The 16,642-nt window shown below is 43.9% G+C and overlaps 1 protein-coding gene across 2 annotated transcripts in view; it reads left to right on the plus strand.

Annotated features, from left to right (window-relative positions):
* Window positions 1–16,642, plus strand: part of arhgap28 (Rho GTPase activating protein 28) — a 65,524-nt gene that overhangs the window by 4,379 nt on the left and 44,503 nt on the right. For both annotated transcript variants that reach the window (XM_088322015.1, XM_088322016.1), the window contains exon 4: window positions 10,164–10,294. In XM_088322015.1, coding sequence (XP_088178141.1) covers window positions 10,164–10,294 — 131 coding nt within the window. The remainder of the gene's footprint in view (window positions 1–10,163; window positions 10,295–16,642) is intronic.

Below are 16,642 nucleotides of genomic sequence, written 5' to 3' on the forward strand. Positions count from 1 at the left end.
CGTCTCTCAGCTACTGTTATCAGGCTGTCCAGCTCTGTGCCCACAACAGAGCTCGCTTTCCTCACCAGTTTATTAAAACGAGAGGAATCCTTCTTCTTGGCGCTGCCTCCCCAACACGCTGCCGCATGGAAGAGGGCGCTTGCCACAACAGTCTCATAGAACATTTGTAGGAGCAGACGTTGAAGGACGCCAGCCTTCTGAGGAAGTAAAGTCAGCTTTGACCTTTCCTGCATAGAGCTTCTGTGTTGGCAGTCCAGTCCAGTTTACTGTCCAGCTGCACATCCAGGTATTTGTAGGTTTGGTTAAATTCTACACATTCTCCTTTGATAATTACAGGAACCGTGTGAGTTCTAGTTCTCCTGAAGTCCACCACCATCTCCCTGGTCTTGGTGGTGTTCAGGTGCAGGTGGTTAGCATTTGAGTTACGAACAACGGTACTTACGAACATTTTTTCCAGGATGTCAAAAAATATCCGGACATTGCTGTAAGTTAGATATTGTATTGTATGCCCCTTTCTCCGAGTAGAGGACAGTACTGTAGTGCTTCACACAGCATCCACCCCGAAGAAGAAATCTGGCTTCTACTACCTGGTTCGTGTAAACATAACAACGTGTACTGAATCGCTAGCGCGTTATGAACTTTGATGTTTTTATTGTTTAAGATCTCTTGCATCCATTTAATATGGTTGGTGTAAATTGTAAAGAAAAGGCTAGCCGTTTCTTTTGAAACGAAAGTGGAATAAGAAAGCTTAAAAAATTGAACGCTTTTTTTTGGCCACTTTTTACCCAGGAGGAGGACCTCTTCCAAAAGTAAGTTGAACTGAACTTTATTTATCTTTATAGAGCATATTATTCTCGAGTGGCACTTGAGGGTCTGGTCAGGTTCAACCCAACAATTGTAACAAAAACCTGTATACAAAAAAGACAGAGAGAATTGTGTTTAGTTTTACTTGCAAGGGAAGTGAAAGAAAAACTGCTTTTGGTTACAGTTCTCGAACTCACTCCAAAGCAGCCTTCCCTCACCTTGCCTTTTATTCAGAAAAGGAACGCCCTGGTTACAAGGTGGTTTCGACTGCTAAACAGAAGAATGCATTTGAAGGTTAATTTTTTTAGCTTAAAACCAGTTCTTGCACAACAACTTGTTATTTGAAATGTGACTGATTAACTCTCTTCCACTATACTCAGAAAAAGATCCTTGGCCTTCGGGTCAAATCTGTAACTGATTTACTGCATTTATTCTCTCTTGCCAGGGTGTAGTGGAAGACTTTTGCTGAGAGAATATCTTATTTTGTAAGCACAATATCTCACAAGAAACCATATAACACACATAAATTATAGTAAAGTAGAATAACTTATGTACATTATTCCAACAGGTATCCAACATATTGAACCTTTATGTCATTACCTTACCATTACCCTGAGGGTGGTAAGGGGTTGTATTAGTCTTAGTGATGCCAGTACACTTGCAAAGCTCTCTCTTTTAAAATTGCGGCCTTGGTCCGTATGCAATTTTGATGGGAATCCAAAACGAGAGAAAAAGTTCTTCCACAGCACTCGTGCTACGATGTTGGCTTTTTGATCCCTGGTTGGATAGGCTTGTGCGTAATGAGAGAATTGGTCAGTGACGATAAGGACATTTTTGATGCCTCCCCTTGACTTTTCCGGTCAAGTCCACACATAAAAGCTGCATTGATGCACTCGCGTGGATGCTTATCAGTGGGGCCCTATTGCTCGCCGTGGGTTTCTTCCTAGGCCAACATCTTTCACACTGTTCACACCATAACTTAACATAGTGGAACATTCTCGGCCAGTTGCACCTCTCCTGTATCATTTGCAGTGTTCTTTCGAAGCTCAAGTTTCCTGAGTGTCATGGAGTGTTGTTTTTACTGATTTCTGCATTGTATCTGGCAGCATCAGGTGTTCTACTATCCCCCTCTGAAAGTCTTGGGCCAGGCAGTACACTAAACCATCCTTCATCGCCAACGTCTTCCAACCTTTAAAGTAGGCATACCTTTCTCCCTGCCTCAAGACATACACGAGTTGGATTCTAGTTCCGACGTTTTAAGTGGGTTACAGGACCAATAACAGGATCTCCATTTTGCTCTGCGTGAACTTCCTGTTTGTCACGGAATTTTAACGGCCGGTGTACTTTTCAAGGGTTTGAGGACATGGGTGTAGCCCACTGTTCATTTTGTGTCTGTTCACCACCTGCAATTTGCTGGCACATCTGCCATGCTTGAAAGCCATGGCTTGGTTGGATAGGTATTTGAGTTACTTTGCCCCCTCTTGTACATAATTTCAAAATTAAATGTAAAGGGGTGACACCCATCGTTGGCCTGTGGCATCCAGTCTGGCAGAGGACATCACATATTTGAGAGGGTTATTATCTGTTTGGACAGAGAATTTGTGGCCATAGAGGTGGTCGAGTCTGTGCGACTTTTACTGGCAGCAGGACAGCTCCAAGTCCTCCTCCTGATGCATCAGTTTGCAGCACAAACCGGTCATTGTTATTCAGGTATCCTATTACTGGCGCCTTCACTAACTTCTCTTTTAGGGACAAGAGAGATTTCTCACACCCATCGGTCCACAGAAAGGGTATTTTAGGTTCTGTCATGTTTCCCCCTTTTTTCTTTCTTGGGTCGCCATACGTGAGGTGGTAAAGTGGGTCAGCGATGGCAGAGTACCCCTTCACATACCTTCTTTAGTATCCTGCCAAATCAAGGAATTGTAGCACTTTATTCCGTTTGGTGGGTCCTGGCCATTCTTTTACTTTACTGATCTTCTCTGGATCAGTCCTGACTCCCTTAGCAGACACCAGGTGACCAAGAAACTGCACCTCTTTCCTCAGGAGTTTACACTTGGAAGGCTTAAATTTTAACCCATGCCCTTGCAGCCGATCAAACACCAGCTGGAGCCTCTGCAGATGCTCATCAAATGTATTTGAGAAATTAAAGGTGGATCAGCAAATCTGTGAGATTTAGGTCTCCAAGACACCAGATCATATTTTTTTAAGGGTTGCTGGGGCATTCTGCAAGCAAAATGGCATTCGGTTAGCCTCAAACAGCCACATTAGTGTGCTTAAAGCCGTCTTGTGCTTGTTCTCTTCTGCCATCTCCACTTGCCAATAATCGAGTGTGGGGAAGTACTTGGACTGACCCAACGCATTCAGAGCCTCTTCTATTCTCTGCAGGGGAAAGGCCCAATGCATTCAGATTTTTTCAGAAGTTTAGGTTATTCGTATGCTATAGAGTAGAAGTGAGTTTTAAGCCTAGATTTAAACATTTCCACCGAGGTTGCAGATCGGATCTCAGGGGGAAGAGCATTCCACAACACCGGTGCCCGGATGGAGAACGCTCTCGAACCAGCGGAACACTTCTTGGCTCTTGGGATCACCAGGAGACCGGCGCTCTCGGAACGAAGGCTTCGGGCCGGGACATAGGGGGAGATCAGATCTGAAAGATATGAGGGGGAAAGTCCATGTATGATTTTGTATAGCAGTAGGAGAACCTTAAAATCGCATCTTAGGCTAACAGGGAGCCAATGCAGGTTAGCCAAAATTGGGGTGATGTGATCGTACTTTCTTGTCCTTGTTAAAAGCCTCGCTGCAGCATTTTGTACCAGCTGAAGACTCTTGAGTCTGGTCATCGGAAGACCGGAAAGTAGTGCATTACAGTAGTCGAGACGGGAGGTAACAAACGCGTGAATTATGATTTCCGCATCCGACTGAAAAGGAATAGGAGGAATTTTAGCAATGTTACGGAGATGGAAGAAAGCGGTTCTAGTAATTTTCTTCACATGTGTTTGAAAGGACAGATCGGGGTCGAAAATGACACCTAAATTTTTAAGTGAGTCGCTCTGTGTGATGTGGCAATTGTCTATGTTCACAGCGGTTTTAGAGAACAAGTCAACAATTTAGAGTTGAGACGCAGGAAATTGAGTGACATCCACTCTTTTATATCAGTGAGGCAGGCCTCCAAATATCCACAGTTTAGTGTGGCAGATTCCTCCATCGGTAGATAGAGTTGAGTGTCATCTGCGTAGCAATGGAAACTGACATTATACTTGCGAATAATATCACCCAGTGGAAGCATATAAATGCTGAAGAGAAGGGGGCCAAGCACTGAACCCTGCGGAACACCACAAGTAACACTAAATGGCTCAGATGTCAATTCGCCATATTTAACGCAGTGTGTCCTATCTGAGAGGTAGGATCTGAACCATAATAGGACGTTTCCTGAGAGACCAATCCATTTTTCCAACCGTTCTGGCAAGATATTATGGTCCACTGTGTCAAATGCAGCACTAAGGTCCAGCAGCAGCAAAAGTGATGATGCGCCCGAGTCCATTGCCCGTAGGAGATCATTGGTTACCTTAATCAGAGCTGTATCAGTAGAGTGGTTAGCCCTGGATCCTGATTGCATTGATTCAAAGAGATTGTTCTCGGACATGAAATCATTCAGCTGCTGTGCCACTACTTTTTCAAGTATTTTAGAAAGAAACGGTAGGTTTGACAAAGGTCTATAATTACATAAGTTTCCTGGATCAAGGTTGGGTCGTTTCAGTGTGGGTTTAATGACGGCGGACTTAAAAGCAGCTGGAACTACACCTGAGGAGAGTGATATGTTTAAAATATTTAGAACTGAAGGTGCAAGAACGCCAAAGAGACCTTTAATAAGTGAACCTGGAAGCGGGTCGAACTGGCAAGTCGTCGGTTTGGCCGTATTCACCATCTGTTTAAGATTATCGAGTGACAGTTCACTAAAACGGGACAAAATCCCTGGACAGCCACCATGTCGTGCATCTATAGATTTGAGTGCTTTAGTATGTGTTGAGTTAATACTGTCTTTAGCAATTTATTCCTGTATTCTTTGGATCTTCTTAGTAAAGAAGACCATTATGTCGTGGGCAGAATGAGTGGAGCTATCTGGGATAGTCTGTTGCCTTGTGAGCGATGCTACAGTGTCAAAAAGGACCTTGGGATTGTTCTTTTGTGACGCAATCACCTTCGAAAGGTAGGCTGATTTTGCAGAGGCCAGGGCCGCTTTATACTTCAACAAACTATCACACCAGATTTGATGGAAAACTTCAAGCTTGGTAGCGCGCCATTTTCTTTCAGATTTCCTGAATTCTTGTTTAAGGGATCTGGTTTCATCATTAAACCAAGGTGTGCGTCTTTTAGGTCGTGATTTATGCCGGGCACTACTGAATCCAGGGCATTGGCCAGGGTAGCGTTGAATTCATTTAGGAGTGGTTCGATGGAGCCTTTGTAGGAAGGAAAGGACGCAACTGCTCCTGGAAGAATATCGGAAAGCTCAGAAACTGTGCCCGTGCTTATATAGCGTCCAGTGAATCCTTCAGTTTTTTTGGTACTACATTTAGCTAGCACCTCAAATGTAACTAAATAATGATCCAAGATAACTGTAGTACACGATAGCACCGTCATTTTTGAGGTTGAAACTCCTCGAGTCAGAACCAAGTCGAGCGTGTTTCCATTTTTATGGGTTGGCAAATCAACCAGTTGATTAAAACCAAAATTATTACAATACAATTATAGACTGAAACGCAACAGTGAGTGAACTGAGTGGGGAGTTCATATGAATGTTAAAGTCCCCCATGATTATAATTTTGTCTGCATAGGTTACTAGTTCAGACAAAAGTTCAGCAAATTCGTCTAAGAAAGTTGTGTATGGTCCTGGTGAGCGATAGATAGTTATCACATACTGTAGATTGACAATGGAGAGAACCTCATAACAAGAGCCTCGAACGACTTGTGATTATTAGAGGTACGAGGAGTAAATTTGAGCGTTTTTTCAGAAATGAGCGCGACACCGCCACCCTTTTTCAACGTGCGTGCTATATGGCTACTCTCGTAATCTGGGGGAGAAGCATAATTTAACGCTAAATACTCATCCGGGCGTAACCAAGTTTCACAAAGACCGATACAGTTAAGTTTATAATCGCGAATAATATTATCTACAAATAAAGTTTTAGGAGCGAGCGATCTAACATTCAAAAGACCAAATTTTAGCTTTGAATCATTTAACTTAGCTGTAATCTTTGTAGAGATCGTCACGAGCTGCCGTTCGTGTGCGTTGGGCTTCAGGTGTCGGTGGACTCGCAGAATCGACGAAGAAATGATGGTTGGATTAGACAGATCTTCATGTCGTTGCTCCTTCAACTTCACACGCTTCCCTGCACGACATCCTCGCTTCTGTTTTCTATCTCTGCGCCGTCTTTGTCTCCGATTTTTCTTTTTATTCTGTGGAGCGGGAAAGCAGGGCGAACCCGAGTCCCTTTGGAGCTCATTCAGGATGTCGTGGGTGGTATAGAAAGTGCCCGAAAAGTCGAAATTTAGACACCCACCCAGTCGGATGAGCTCCTCCCGGCTGTAGGTCTTATTGGCCACGCATGTATCCAAAAAGGAAAGCAGGAGGACAGTGGTAAATAGTAGGATAGCCGGATAGCAACCAGCCGCTACGTAAACACGCGCCGCCATGTTGGAAACCGGAACCTTCAAATGTAACTAAATAATGATCAGAGATGACGGTAGTACACGGTAACACTGTCATGTTTGAGGTTGAAACTTCTCGAGTCAGAACCAAATCTTGCGTGTTTCCATCTTTATGAGTTGGCAAATCAACCAGTTGATTAATACCAAATGCATCAATTAGAGACAGAAACGCAACAGTAAGTGAACTGAGTGAGCAGTTCATATGAATGTTAAAGTCCCCCATAATCATAATTTTGTCTGCAGAACAAAAGTTCAGCAAATTCGTCTAAGACAGCTGTGTATGGCCCTGGTGCGCGATAAATAGTTACTAGATAGATAAATAGATAGATAGATAGATAGATAGATAGATAGATAGATAGATAGATAGATAGATATTTTATTCATCCCCACAGGGAAATTCACATTTCCAGCAGCATCCCTTCGCTGAGAACAGTACAATAAAAAGCAAAAGGAATACAATATACAAATACCCAATGTGACGTGCTAATACCCACTGTAGCGTGTTGTATAGAGTATTTAACTAGTGCTACATAAAATACACACTGCAATAAAAGTACGGTAATATGCAATGTAGCGGGTGGGATTTAATATGGGCCTTTACTCTTCCGGGTGGAGTTAAAGAGCCTCATGGCATGAGGAAGAAAAGATCTCTTCAGTCTGTCCGTGGTACAAGACAGTGACAGCAGTTTGTCGCTGAAGCTGCTCTTCTGTCTGCATATAATGCTGTGTAGTGGATGTGATGAATTGTCCATGATTGACCGCAGCTTTTTCAGTGCCCGTCTCTCAGCTACTGTTGTCAGGCTGTCGAGCTCTGTGCCCACAACAGAGCTCGCTTTCCTCACCACTTTATTGAGACGAGAAGTATCCTTCTTCATGACGCTGCCTCCCCAACACGCTGCCGCATAGAAGAGGTCGCTTGCCACAACTGTCTCATAGAATATTTTCAGGAGCTTTTTGCAGATGTTAAAGGAGGCCAGCCTTCTGAGGAAGTAAAGTCGGCTTTGACCTTTCCTACATAGAGCTTCTGTGTTGGCAGTCCAGTCCAGTTTGTTGTCCAGCTGCACACCCAGGTATTTGTAGGTCTGGACAAATTCTACACCTTCTCCTTTGATGGTTACAGGAACCGGGTGAGTTTTAGTTCTCCTGAAGTACTACCTAAATTGACAATAGAGAGGACCGCATAACAAGAGCCTCGAACGCCTTGTAATTATTAGAGGTACGAGGAGTAAATTTGAGCGTTTTTTTAGAAATTAGCGCGACACCGCCACCCTTCTTCAAAGGGCGTGCTACATGGCGGCTCACGTAGTCTTGAGGAGAAGCCTCATTTAGCGGTAAAAACTCGTCCGGTCTCAACCAAGTTTCACATAGACCAATCAAGTTAAGTTTGTAATCACGAATAATATTATCAACAAGTAAAGCTTTAGGAGCAAGCGATCTAATATTTAAAAGACCAAATTTTAGCTTTGCTGAATCGTTTAACTTAGCTGAAGTCTTTGTAGAGATCGTCACAAGATGTCGCCGTTCGGGTGCGTTGAGTTTCAGCATCGGTTGTCCGGCAAGACTTGTGAAGAAATAATGGTGGAATTAGACACATCTTCGTGTCCTTCTTGCTCCTTCGACTTCGCACACTTCACTCACTTCCCCGCACAACAACCCCTCTTCTGCCTTGTCTTTACGGCGCCTTCGTTGCTTCGTAGGTGGAGTGGCTGAACACGGAGATCCTGGATCCCTTTGTAGCTCGTTCGGGATATCATAGGTGGTATGAAAAGTGCCCGAAAAGTCAAAATCTAGACTCCCACCCAATTGAATTAGTTCCTCCCGACTATAAGTCTTATTGGCCACGCATGTGTCCAATAAAGAAAGCAAAAAAGACAAGAGAACGGTAATAAATAGAAGATTAGCTGGAGAGCAACGAGCCGCAGCATCCATCATGTGCGCCATCCATCGTGGGCAGTATTAACTTTTCTCGTTCCACACTTTCGTTCAGCCTCTTCAAGTCAACACATATTCTGGGCTCGTTATTTTTAATAAGTGGCACCATGGGTGCACACCATTGTGTTGGCTGTGTCACTTTTACAATCTTCTTTCAGCATATTATTTAACAGGATCTCCCTTTGATGTTTCCATTTAACGCGTTTGATCAGGCCTAACTTGGTGGCTACTGCTCTGCCAAGCAGGTTTTCTCCGCCTGAATTGACTACAATATTAAAATGGAAGTCACACAGCTTGTCCTTCAGCTCAGCTTTGATCCAGGCTAAAAACCTCCTTCTCGTGGTTACTATGCCTCTTGGGCTTCCCAGAGTGGTTTGTACAGGTTTGAGAATGGGTTTTGGGAACAGCCTGTTGTACATAGCTTCTGTAATTACCTCTCTTATTTTGGTTGCCATCTACAGTCACTTTTCATGCAATGGATGCGGCGGCTCGATGCTCTCCAGCAAATGACTTGACTTTTCGCACACTTTTTGTGTAGCATGCTAATGCAGAGTGTCACATTTTTTTTACATTGATCACATTTTCTCCTATTTGCTGGGCACTGATCAGACTCACTGTGGTCTCTGTCTCATCTCCCACAGCTCCCTTTTTTTCATTTTTCTGTCTCTTAGTCAGTTAAAATACATTTGCTCTGTATTTCCTACTTTAATCCTTATGTGGTTTGGACTGTCGTTTTATTGTGTAACATTACGGAATTTATGTACACGACTCTGCTGTTGTTTTTACCTGCGGAATTTGTCAGACTCCGCCGTCCATCATAATACGAAATTTGTCGGTCTCTCATTCACTTGCAATTGAGTAGTATTCACAAGGCTATCCCTCCTTACACATGCAGGCTGCGCAGTACCCTCGCGCACATTTAATGTCAACTTTTACTCTTTTATGCCCAATATCAAAATGTATTCTTACCCAGATGGCTTCTGCTTTCATACCCCATATGAATGTTACCCCGATATTGTCTTGTTTCTGGATTTCGCGTCAACCATCAGATCCCAATCTTAGAGGATGAGGACCAGTGCCTGAAAGGGTCTGTACTGCTGCTGCCACGGTCACCCTGGACGTTGACTCTGGAACTGGGAATCTTTTGGTGTTTTTGGACCTGACTCAAAGGACCAAAAATAATGTTAGGTCCATTATTATTAAACACACTATAAGAGACAAGGGACATTAATATTGCTTATGAGGAGATGGTCAATTCTCAGTCTGATTCTCATCTGCCCAAAACTTTACCAACTCCCATTTTTATTCACAGAATTGTTGGGAGAAGGGAGTTGAGGGACGGAACAAAGGGACACTCCATTTGTATACAGGGGATTGCGGAAAAATAAAACAGAAGAATGCAACTTTACTCCACAGGCAAATGATTGATAGGTCCGAAAAGGTCACGTCCCCAAAGGATGATAAAAACCCCTGAAGCAAGGGAAATAACACTCAACTGTAAGGGTCTCTATGATGATCAACTATTTGTACTTAATGCGTTAAAAATTTACAATATTCCTCTCAGAGGGGCTGCCTGATAACAATAAAAACGATGTAAAAAATGTTCGATTTTCACAATCATGATCTTGTTTTAGTCCTTCACGATTTTATATTATTATATCGCCAACCACTTTTTTGGACACTACCAATTGTACACTAAATTTTTCTTTTGCGGCCTACAGGATGATGTCTTCTTCATCAACTGATCACACCATGGGCAACGATCTCCGACATCTTGCCATGGAAACTTACTGGCAAGAGGTGGAATGTATGGAGGAGGAAGAACAAGAGGAAGAGCAAAAAAGTATGGATGGTAAGGAAGAAGTTTCTTATTTGCACGGCTGCTGGGGTGGGCAGATCAATTGAAATATCAAAATTAGTGATACTAAGCCAGTACTTGGATCGGATCGATACCATTGTCCTCGGATCGATACTTCCCATCTTCACTAATTTCCTCGAAGCACCACTTCTCTATGTTGAGAGCTAAGCTCTTATCTCTCTCCCTCACTCAGCAGCCTCAGCAACTCTCTAAGTTTATGCCTGATTGTGTGACTGACAAGCACACTTTTAGCAAAACTCTTAAAGAGAAGAAAGTGGCAAATCTATGCAACCGCCCCAACCAGGAACTAAAAGTTACAGAAAAAAATAAGAAGCGCAGCGGAGTGTGGGCTTTTTCTTCTAACTACAAAAAAGTACAATGCCGGGTGTCATTCGTGTAGTAAAGTCGTCTGCTTCTGTGGCAACGCCAAAAATTGACATAAACTCCAGGAAAAAGCTCCCATGCAGAGAGGAACGAACTGCAGCCAAAAATGTAGACATGTTATTGTTTCTGAACAAAAACCTGTAAATCCGTTGTTACTATGGCAACAGAGCCAGTGAGAGACGATTGATACTTTGTTTGCACCGCTGACTTAATCTTAAAATAGTCTGCATTAGGGCTGCAGATTTTACTGAAATCGAATCAATATCGTGATGTGACGTAGTCTGATAGTGTAACTGCAAAACACTGCTTTCTTTTGAGTATCTATAGATAGTTTGTTATTTGAGTAATAGAGTGTTTGGCCGACAAGAATTCTCACATTTCGGGGTTTAACAGCGTCCACCAATCTGAAGCATGTTTAAATATCACCAGCCAATAAAGGCCGAGGCCAAGTTTGCAAGATGTGTGTGCATGACTTTGATAAGCTTGTGTAAGCACTTAGTCAAACTGGCGGCCGCACACCCGGGCACCAAAACAAACTCAACAGCTCGTAACTTTAGCGGCTCATTACATTTAAAATTTATTGATTAATAAATCGGACTCTGTGAAAAGTTTGAAGAGCGCAAAGAACAGCAGATCACCAGCGGGTGCTCCCTGGAGTTTTATCGCGTCTCGGAATTGAGTGAGGCGGCGTCAGAAGGGAAAGCTAACAACTAGGTTAACAACTTAAAAGCCACCACTGTCTGAATGTGGCTAGTTATCAACGCCTGATCCATTACCTATAAAACGGAAGCTACCACTCATGGAAAACCGCTACATTTGTGACTCTTGTATTTTAATCATCACAAAGACCTTGCATAAGTGGCAGTTACCCTTCACTATCGTGTAGCTAGCCATCTGCTCTCTAAATCGCTTTCTTACACTGAAAGGAGTAGCCCTCCAATTTCTGTAAGGGATTAATCTCAAGATACGTTTGCATGTCATTATGTTTAAGTTATCCCTAAAAACAAAACAGCACAGAAATGCACTTTTCAAAATCACATCGAAATTGCAATTCAGGTCTGAAAAATTAAAATGATGTTTTTCTCCTGAATCGTGCAGCCCTATTGTGCAATGTATCATACTTTAGTTGTCTTGTTGACCATGTTATACAGCAGGGGTCTCAACCTTTTTCAACCGTCAAGCTACTTTTGTTAGTAATCAGTACAAGGGGCACAAGGGGCAGTTTTATATACCGTATTTTCCGCACTATAAGGCGCACCGGGTTATAGGGCGCACCCCGAAAAAATAGTTTTTGGTCCTATTTTTGACATACATAAGACGCACCGGATTATAAGGCGCTACAATGGGAACGTCGACAAAACAGTCAGATAGTTCAGTCAAACTTATTACCCCCTTCAATTTCCCAAAGCTTGCAAAGAAGCAAATACGTGTCGTAGACACGTGCGGATGCGGTGTCCCTACGATGTCACTCAAATGCAATCATTCGGAAGGTTAAAGTCTTGGGATTCAAGAAATGCCAACCATTCCTTTATTTCTATTTTCCTTTTCGCTCGCAACTTTACTGTGCATATGACAATAAACACTTGGAATTGAGTTTAATCTAAAAATAGATACACCATTCCATCCATTATCTGCACCGCTTATCACAGAAACATCGAGTTCAGTCTGAAACAAGATACAGGGACAATATAAAACCCGGAGTAGCTCACCGAAGTCGTTGTGTTCATAATAATGTGCAGCCAATGTCCTCTTATATCCGTGAGGGTAGTAAATCCAGGAGAATAAAATATTTACAAATACAGAATAGAAAAAAATGCTTTCTCTATGCCGTCAGCCACGTGCTATACGCATTCATCTTTTTCGGCCAATTGCAGGCTCTGTTTTGCCGTTTAAGCCAATGCCAGCCTGTAAATGATGAAAAGGATCCGCCCCCCGACCTCCGAATAACTTTAGCCAATAGTGATCGATTCAACTGATGATTGACACGTCTTTTTTGGCCAATTGCAGGCTTTGTTTTGCCGTTCAAGCCAATGCCAGCCTATAAATGATAAAAAGGATCCTCCCCTTGACCTCCGAATAACTTTAGCCAATAGTGATCCATTCAAATGATGATTGACACATTGGTTAGCCAATGAAACGCTGGTGAATAAATCCCAGCATACACCACGGACTACTTGGCATTCGGGGGAAAATCTAGTCGGCGGCTGCAAGTTAGTTTCAAGACTTTGTGAATTAATATTGATCCATAAATAAGGCGCACTGTATTATAAGGCGCATGGTCAGCTTTTGAAAAAAATAAAGGCTTTTAGGGCCCGGTCACACAGCCGTTTGCGTCTGAATCACGGCCAGAAATTTCTGCCTCTGAAGCAGACGCTGTTGGAAGCTTTGAGATCGCCATACAGACGAGATACAGCAGTGCTTTACACGCGGTCGGAAATTCACACGCGGTTGGCCGCGCGAAAAAGTTTTGCGCTGCTCAAAACTTTAGACCACGTGTTAACCGCGGGCGGCACACGAGGTAATGACGCGGAAATGACGCGGAACGACGTGCTCTGGCCGCGGCCAGGGCGTGGTTACACATGGGTAGGACGCGTAATTTCAGCGGGTAATCGTGGGTGGAGCACGGTCATAGCATGTTCTGCGCCTGTATCGCGGTGTTATTACGTGAAATTAGCGTGTTACGCGTGTGACGGTTAAACGCCTTTCTCCGTGTATATACAGCGCGATTTGCCGAGCACACGTCAGTTGTGCTCGAGACGTCAAGGGGTGGACATGGATCCCCGTCACCGTAGTGACCTCGTCTTAATCCATTTTTATTTCTTGACATTTCTTTTCATTTCATAACAAGATAATAAAATAAAAATGAAAAACTATTACAATAATAACATATTGGCTTTTTCGGTGCCATAGCTCACGGGACTGTGTCTTGAGCGGTTATGATTTCTACAGCCCGGTTTTATGCCGAGAAATGCATCCCTGCCGAGATTTGCATCCCCTCGCTACTACAACCACTTTTACCTCGTTTCATCTCACTTTTAGGGAATGCAATGGCGAACATATAACCAAATCTACTTCGTCTTGCATTTGTTGGGAATGTAATACAACATAAACCATTCCGTCTTTGTTTTTGTTGTGAACGTAATCGAACGGTAATGCACACCGTATATAAATCACTTTTGAGAACTGTTATGCACTCTACCTTAAAGCTTATTATGCAGAAATTAGCTTTATGGTAGAGTGCATAACAGTTTTAATACGAGCGATTTGAATAGAAAAAGGCAAAATAAACATGTTACCTGCTCAAAAGTGATTTGTATACGGCGTGCATTACCGTTCGATTACATTCACAACAAATACAAAGACGGAATGGTTTAAGTTGTATTACATTCCCAACAAATGCAAGACGAAGTGGTTTTGGTTATATGTTCGCCATTAAATTCCCTAAAAGTGATATAAAAGTGAGATAAAACGAGGTAAAAGTGGTTGTAGTAGCGAGGGGATACAAATCTCGGCAAGGATGCAGTTCTCGGCATAACGCCGGCTCGGCAGCTTTTATACCCGTGGTCCACACGAGAAAATGACGCGGAAATGACGCGATGAGGAAGCGGAACAGTCGCCGCCGTCTGTTTTGCTGGCATACCACCGATGAACAGCGGGTTGGCCAATTTTGCGCATTTTCCATCGCGGGCAACCACGGGCAAAAAAAAAAAACGCAAAATTTTACCCGCGATACAGACGCAAACGGCTGTGTGACCGGGCCCTTAGGTGCGCCTTATAGTGCGGAAAATACGGTAATTTTTTTTTTTTTTCAAAATAGCAACTTGGCTAGATGGATTGCTAAATGGCTACCAAGATAGCTTGAAAGTTAGCTAGAAAGGTAAACAGGTAAAAAAAAGAAAAGGGAATTAGATAGCTGGCTAAAAACGCCTACTAAATTGCCCGATAGTAAAATATAGGCGCTCCCCTACTTACGAACTAGATACGTTCCAGACGATTGCTCGAAAGTTGAATTTGTTCGTATGTTGCTTCAGTGCTATATTTTGTATGGAATGTACGTTAAAGGTTTATATAAGTACGTTTAAAGCTTGTATAAGTAACCTGTATTGTACCGTCCATAATCATGGGGAATGTCAACTCCCTACCAAATAAGATCGACGAACTGGCTGTGCTCGTGAAAAACATCAAAGCATACAGGGAGTGCAGTTTGCTTTGCTTTACGGAAACGTGGCTCACGTCTATCTTCCCGGACGCTAACGTCGGGCTACCCGGTTTCTGCGCTGTTAGAGCAGACAGCGACACAAAAGCCTGCGGAAAGCGCAGAGGAGGCGGACTAGCTATCTACGTGAACACGAGGTGGTGTTGGAGGCATATAAACACAAAGATTTCTATCTGCTGCCGTGATGTCGAACTTTTGGCCGTAAGTTTGCATCCCTATTACCTGCCCAGAGAGTTTGGACACGCCATTGCTGTTATTGTTTACATCCCACCGCGCGCTGATGCGGAAGTAGCGTGTGACGTCATTCACTCCGCTGTTGCCAAGCTACAAACACAGCACCCTGAGGCCGTCATTTTAATCTCTGGGGACTTCAATCACGTGACTCTAGATACAACACGGCCCTCTTTTTTCCAGTATGTGGACTGCAAAACCAGGGGTAATAGGACTATTGACCTACTGTATGCAAACATTAAGGACGCATACAGTGCTACGCTACTGCCTGCCCTCGGGAAATGAGACCACAATCTCATTCTGCTTAAACCTCTTTACAAACCAAAAGTGAGGAGGCTACCAACAACCACTCGCTCATTCAGGAAATGGTCTACTGAGGCAGAGCAGGCTCTGAAAGACTGCTTTGGACGTACGGACTGGGATGTCCTGCTAGGGTTCAGCAGTGGGGACATTGAGTAGTTGGCAAACTGCACTACTGACTACATTAACCTTTGTATGGACAATGTTGTTCCTGTAAGAACTGTACGCTGCCATGCCAACAACAAGCCCTGGATCACGAGCAACATCCAGTGCCTTCTGAACCAAAAGAAGAGGGCCTTTAAAGATGGTGATCAGCAGGAGCTGAAACGAGTACAGAGGGAGGTCAGATCCAGCTCTGTGAAGCAAAGGAGCAGTACAAGAGGAAAATGGAGAAAAAGCTGCAGAACAACAGCACGAAGGAGGTGTGGGAAGGGATGAAAACGATCACCGGCTGCAGCACCAAGCAGGGTGTGGCCGTGGACATAGATGTGGGGAGAGTCAACCTGTAAAAAGACTTTTTTAACAGGTTTGACCACCCCAACTCGTCCTCACCCCAGAGTAGTGCAGCTGTCCTTCCCCCTCTGGACACCAGCATGGAGGAGGACATCCCCCACTCAAGATAACTGCGGCCCAGGTGTGTGGAGAGCTGAGGAGGCTGCGGGCCAGCAAGGCAGCTGGTCCAGATGGAGTATCCCTCCGACTGCTGAAGGCCTGTGCGTTGGAGCTGGGAGACACTCTACAGCGCATCTTCAACCTGAGCCTGGAACAGGGGAGGGTCCCCCAGCTGTGAAAAACATCCTGCGGGTGTCCCCCAGCTGAGGGTCCCCCAGCTGTGAAAAACATCCTGCATCATCCCAGGCCCAAAGAAATCAAGACCTGAGGAACTCAACGACTTCAGCCGGTCGCCCTAACATCACATGTGATGAAAACCATGGAGCGGTTGCTGCTGCACCACCTAAGGCCACAGGTCCGCCACGCCATCGACCCTCTGCAATTTGCCTTCCAGGAAAAGGTGGGAGTTGTGGAAGCTATAGTCTACATGCTACACCGATCCCTCTCTCACCTGGACAGGGGAAAGGGGGCTGTGAGGATTACAGTTTTGGACTTCTCCAGTGCCTACAACACCATACAGCCTCTGCTACTCAGTAGTAAACTGACAGAGATGGGAGTAAGCTCACACCTTGTAGCATGGATTACGGACTACCTGACAG

Source organism: Urocampus carinirostris, chromosome 18 (genome assembly GCF_059441175.1).
Source record: "Urocampus carinirostris isolate Australia breed hairy pipefish chromosome 18, RoL_Ucar_1.0, whole genome shotgun sequence".
In the NCBI taxonomy this organism is placed as follows: domain Eukaryota; kingdom Metazoa; phylum Chordata; class Actinopteri; order Syngnathiformes; family Syngnathidae; genus Urocampus; species Urocampus carinirostris.